Genomic DNA, 5686 nt, shown 5'->3' on the forward strand with positions numbered 1-5686 from the left:
TCAGACTTTCAGTCCATTGCCTTTGAATTAGAATTAGAATTGATACTAACGATGATATGACACGTAACATAATTTTTGATTACTATGCAAACCCTGTTTGAGCAACGGACTGTGCCAGCGTCGTAAAATTATGGACGTAAGGACCGATTTTACACCGTATGGGGAACGAATTTTACAATATGGTGGGGGACCCCATGCTGAGTGCTCGTCTGAGGGGGTGAATGTAAATGATTTTTCGCAGAAACCAGAGGGTAGATAATGTATTAACTCTGAGGTGTAATGACTTATTTCCATTGTGATCCTTAATACTACTACTGGTAATGATGATGATACTAATAGTAGCAATAATATAATAATAATATAATAATAATAATAATGATAATAATGATAATAATAATGGTAATGATAATAATAATGATAATGATAATAATAATAATAATAATAATAATAATAATAATAATAATAATAATAATAATAATAATAATTATGATAATGTTTGAAAACAACATGAACATGGTAAGTCAAATTTTGCCAAATGAAGTAGATTATAACCTGGACTCTTGTCATACCGTTCCAATATCAAACCCCTGAGGGAACTCCCTCCACACTATTCTTTACCTACTTTCTCCAACGACGTCGCACGACACACAGTTTCTCCCCACCTCCGTGTGTGCGTCGTAAGACGTGACCACTCAACTTCGCCTCCTCAGTACACGCGTAGCCTAGCCCTAGCACAAGACGCGGTGCTTCAAAAACACCTTACTCTCACCTTTATGATGCGAAGACAGAAGGTCGAAGGTCCTCCCGTGCCCGAGACTCGCTGAGAATGACAAATACATTTTTTTTTTTTTTTTTAGAAAATAACGTTGGCTACTGAAATGACTCGCCACCTTTTTTTTTTTTCCTTCCTTCTTCCTTGTTTGCCTCGGAGGCTAGCGTGATTCTGCTGGCAAAATTCTTTATGTTTATGGTTATCTGAGTCTTCTTTTGGGTCTATCAGTTTTCATAGTCACTTAAAAACGACACTGATCGAAAAAAACACCTTAATGAAAGACCTTGAAATACAGGAGTTTAGATCACTTAATAACTTAAAACTTTTACGAGATACTAATGTATGTTTCACGGAGGAAAATCGCCTCATCAGGTGTCTACAGTTGAGAAAGTCTTGACACTCCCAGCACCAGCGAACACAGACTTGTACACCCTGTTACCGCCGTGCCAGAGTGCAAACTATCCTGGTTGTTAAGAGGAAAGTTGGGGGGGAAAGGTGGGTACCCTGTAGTTATGGGGGGGTTGGCTTGGGTAAGTGAGCTGAATATTCATCAATTCTTATGCTATCTTGTTCGGTTAATTCTTTCATAATGATTTGGTTGATAACAGGATGTGCTTTAAATTCACCTGATTAAAGTTATTGGTGTTAGTTTTCAGTGAAAACATTGAGTGTCATTACGGTTAGCATGATGAAGGGTACAATGTGATTGGGTTGTTAAGGTCTACAGGGTGATCATGTTCCTGCCATTTATAACATGAGCAGTACTGTGGTCACCTTTGCGTACTGAATGACTATGCTAATGGCATCTCTCGTTTTCTATTTTACCCGTCTTACTTTGAACGGGGCAAACTCAAAATTCCCTGATAATTTGACCAGTTCAACGCAATATTATATTATTTCTAGACGGGATGCAATCAAAATATAAAGAGAATGGATATAAGACATTGCATATTCCTGTATATATTTATTCATGTATGACAGTGTACATCATTGAGGCTCAAAGAGAAAATATCACTAAATTTCACCAGAAGTGGAGGCAAAGTTGTCCACGCACAGGTCCGCAGTACGAGCGCACAGGTCCGCAGTCCAAGCGCACTTATCACTTAGCCGAAGATCCAGCCGAAGATGATAGTGGCTCCCGTCGGGACGGTGAGGGTAGTGGAGAAACACTTGGCTATGAAACACAGCAACACACAGCGGGTGAAGGTCACGCTCACCTGGCGTTCCTCCACACCACTCTCCTCCTCCTCCTCCTCCTGTTCGTATCCCCTCACCAGCTCGTACACGGGCAGGTCCCCGCAGAAGGTGGCCAGCTCGGATCCTATCTCCTCCTCGGGGTCGTCCAGACTCACAGACGACACTATGATGTCAGCCTCCAGACGCATGTCGGTGCTCTGGTGTTGCCTGATGTAGTCGACCTGTTCCTCGAGAGACTTGACCAGCCTCCTGACGTAGCAGGCCTCCTGGGAGGTCACTCGGGACGCAGCCACGCCCTGCATGAACACAAAGAGTCTTCATAGATACTCACACCTTCCATGTCTATTCACCCCTCCACACACACACACACACACACACACACACACCGTCTCCTAAGGCCTGACCGAGAACCTCACACTGACACTCACCACGTTATAGTCCTCGAGGGTCTCGACGTCCTCGAACTCGTCGGTCTCGTTCATGTGGTAGTGGATGGTGGCAGCCAGGGCGTCCACCTCCACCGTCATACAGCTGGTGCTGTTGGCTGCACGACCCACGTAACACATCTCGTACTCCTGCCGCGCCCCCCATGGAGGAATAGGGAAAGAATCTACATTACAGAAGTCGTTGTAAACATACGAGATTTCCCAAACTCTAAGGAGACAACTTGGCCTCATTTCCAAGTAGATGTCTCATTTACTTCAGGGTATTTTGTGAGTTAGAAGTATGTCTTGTGAGTTATGAGTCATGTGTGAGGATATTGGTCCACCTGAGGAGAGATGAGGACACATATGAGGCGAGAGTGAGGCACGGGGTTTGTGAGTTACCTGGGTGGTGGCGAGGGCCAGGCCCAGGAGGCAGGAGGCGAACAGACAGCCGAGCATGGTACCGATTCCTGAGGGAGAGAACAAGGCGTGAGTTCTAGGGCAGGGAAAGTATATGGTGGCTCCAGGGAAGTAAGGGGGAACAGGATACGTTCTAGGGGGCCAGGGAGCAGGAGCTCCTCCTCCTGGGAGGAAGGAAACAGACAAGGGAGAGTTCGAGCACAGGGAGAAAACATAATGAGTTCTACGGAAGAGGAGTTTGCAGGTGAATGTCTATTTATGATCATACTTTACACACCCCTCAAGATAGTATGGACATGACAGTGTGGAGAGAGACGTGCCGGCCGGCCTCCTGCATCAGCGCAGTTTAGGGAAGGAAATTCATGTTTCTGTCTCTTATACTGGGTGAACATACGTTTAATTCATACGTTTATGTAAGGAGGGTTTGAAGTACAACATCCTATTATTACAGTCTTGAAATAGAATTTCATTCAAGATCTTACAAAGAAGTATCATGTGACACTGAGCTAGAGTACTCCTCTTACAATGATCATAAGTATTTATACTCAAGCTATGATAATGAGGGGAATATTTCTTTTGTGGAAATATTGGATAACATTAAAAGTGTTGGTGAGGACCAACTCAGACAGGTTCACAATATTTGCAGGGTAGTAGTGGCCACAGTGACACTACGTGATGTTCTGAGCTACAGTCGTGGTGAAGCACTTATTATTTTTTTGCAGTCACAGATATGAGTGATGAACCTGTTGTCCTGAAGGCTGCTGGTGAGCAATGAGCCCCAGGCCTGGGAATAGGCTGGACAGAGGGCCTCGCTTGGTGTACCTCTAGGACTTCAGAAGTCTTCTTCTCCGGATTGCATTTAATATAAACAGGAAGGTGAAATATTCGTAGATCTGGGTCCAGTGAAAAAGGGAGGAGAGAGACCATTTTTCTTAAAGCTGGGATCGAATTGCGAGTCATAGATTGGGGAAAAATGTGATCATTCTACTCGCTTGTGGACCATAACAACAGGATGATGTGGGGGGGTCATGAAGTACTGTTGTAAAGGCCTGATGAGCTTCAGCGGGGACGTGGCTGGTCGTAGGACAGGGAGGTGTGGTGGATCGTAAGACGGAGAGATGGTTTGAGGAGGACCTTCGGTCGTGGAAGGGTGATGGGAGAGGGTACATTGAATGGAACAGGGCAGGACAGAGTACTCTGTGAGATCTTGGACGGATTAGACGTGTTACGTCCGGGGACGGGACAAGGACATAGAGCGTCCTGGGGTGGAGGAGGATGGACACCGTGTGTCCTAGGACAAAAGGCAGAACACCTGATACACATTGTATGAAAATGCCACACGACTCGAACTCCAGAAGGGTGGGGAGCACGGAGGAAGACAAGCCCCTTACGAGGACAAGGTTTAACTAGACCCTAGTGTAAGCTGTGGTGATGGAAGGTGATGGGAGACCTCACCTTGATGGTTGGGTGGGTTGAGTCTACGTCCGGAGCTGGGTGGCTGGTGCTTTATATAGCCAGGAGAGGGACGACCCAGACCAACCTGGTCGGCGTGTCTGTTGTGCTGACGTTGGCAACGTATTACCTCACGACCAACTTACCCTGCCACGTCGAAGGCTCAGGTCACGGACAGATGTCGTCATCGAGGTCAGGTCATACGTGGAACAGAAAAAAAAATAAAGGTCATACGTGAAATAGGAGAATAATAAGATGAATAGAAAGAGGAAAGAAGGGGGAAAAATACTCTAAGGCTTCGAGAAAAATGGAAAAATTCCCCTCAAAAAGAAAAGGATCAGGTCGTAAGAATAACATGAGACAATAAAGTTCCAAAGCTTAGCGGTGTGAGGGAAGAAACAGATAACACAACGGCCCACTACACTCGAGTTACCAACGGCCACGCAGTAATCATGTGACGCTGTAGCTTGCCGAATATTGCACGTCGTCTTCCCACTTTTCAACTGTACCTAAGACCATCCTGAACCAGTGTCTCAACATCCACCTGCACAAAGTGGCACACTGCCACCTGCACCACTGACTAGCGTCTCGTCACCCCCTACAAACCAATGACAAACCCACTTAATCCTACACCGGCTACCACAACCTACCTCACCCACCTTAATCATTACAACCATTCATATCTCATATCACCCACCTACTTCCCTCTAACACCATCATCCCACTCCACCTACCTACAGATCCACCATGATTATCATCCACTGTATCCACCCACTTTTTCTCACCGTCAATATACCCACTTACAACCAGCCACTTCACACAAACCATCTCACCACCTAACATACCATCTCGACCACCTACATATGAACTGCACTTCAGTTTTGTCTCTCTACTACTGTCCTCCCACCTGCTCGACCCACTAAGAAATACTGTTTACCTTTCCCATTGACTTTCAGTAACTACAAATCCACTTACTGTCCCAAACTCCACTTGCATCCCTACCTTACCCACATATTCATGTGTACACTATCCTACCCACCTACGCCCCCACTATCACAATATACCTCCACTCCCCCCAAGAACTGCATACCATTTACAACTACCGATTCAGAATCTTCACCATACCCACCCAGTCCTCCACTGCCACCTACACACCCACGTACTTTATTTACCCACCACCTAAACACTTACTCCACCATGTACTGTTGTAGTACATGCTCAGCTCTACCACCTACGGGCCGACAGCCACTCACAAACATCTAAATTACTCCCAGGTTCTTCTCGCCTCAGCGTTTTAGTAGATCCTTTCCTAATCAAGGTTAGCATTGGATACCGGCGCTGCGTACGTCACACCGGTAAAAGGTTTAAACCCTTAATTCTATGGTCACTAATTTCAAGTGTCGACGCAGCAACTTCGACT

At 45.6% G+C, this 5686-nt stretch overlaps 1 protein-coding gene across 2 annotated transcripts; it reads right to left on the minus strand.

Moving 5' to 3' along the window:
• Nucleotides 1–1721: 1721 nt before the first annotated feature.
• On the minus strand, nucleotides 1722–4487 carry LOC139749674 (uncharacterized). Of its 2 annotated transcripts, none has more exons than XM_071663839.1 (4): nucleotides 4270–4487; nucleotides 2797–2864; nucleotides 2398–2544; nucleotides 1722–2265 (listed from the first exon to the last, which is right to left on the minus strand). In XM_071663839.1, the coding sequence occupies exons 2-4, from the start codon at nucleotides 2851–2853 to the stop codon at nucleotides 1876–1878; spliced, it is 594 nt and encodes a 197-aa protein (XP_071519940.1). In that variant the 5' UTR covers nucleotides 2854–2864; nucleotides 4270–4487; the 3' UTR covers nucleotides 1722–1875. The 2 variants fall into 2 exon arrangements, with proteins under 2 accessions (XP_071519940.1, XP_071519941.1); XM_071663840.1 differs by having other exon boundaries at nucleotides 4413–4434.
• Between the last annotated feature and the right edge of the window lie 1199 nt (nucleotides 4488–5686).

The sequence above is a fragment of the Panulirus ornatus genome, chromosome 8 (genome assembly GCF_036320965.1).
Source record: "Panulirus ornatus isolate Po-2019 chromosome 8, ASM3632096v1, whole genome shotgun sequence".
NCBI lineage: Eukaryota > Metazoa > Arthropoda > Malacostraca > Decapoda > Palinuridae > Panulirus > Panulirus ornatus.

Bases quoted from the DNA above. Each gene is read 5' to 3' on its own strand.
- LOC139749674 (XM_071663839.1), bottom strand. From the start codon at position 2,853: ATGCTCGGCTGTCTGTTCGCCTCCTGCCTCCTGGGCCTGGCCCTCGCC. The intron at 2,545-2,796 runs GTAACTCACAAA...GGGGCGCGGCAG, and splicing joins TGGCCCTCGCCACCACCCAG to GAGTACGAGATGTGTTACGT. The intron at 2,266-2,397 runs GTGAGTGTCAGT...GTGTTCATGCAG, and splicing joins CCCTCGAGGACTATAACGTG to GGCGTGGCTGCGTCCCGAGT.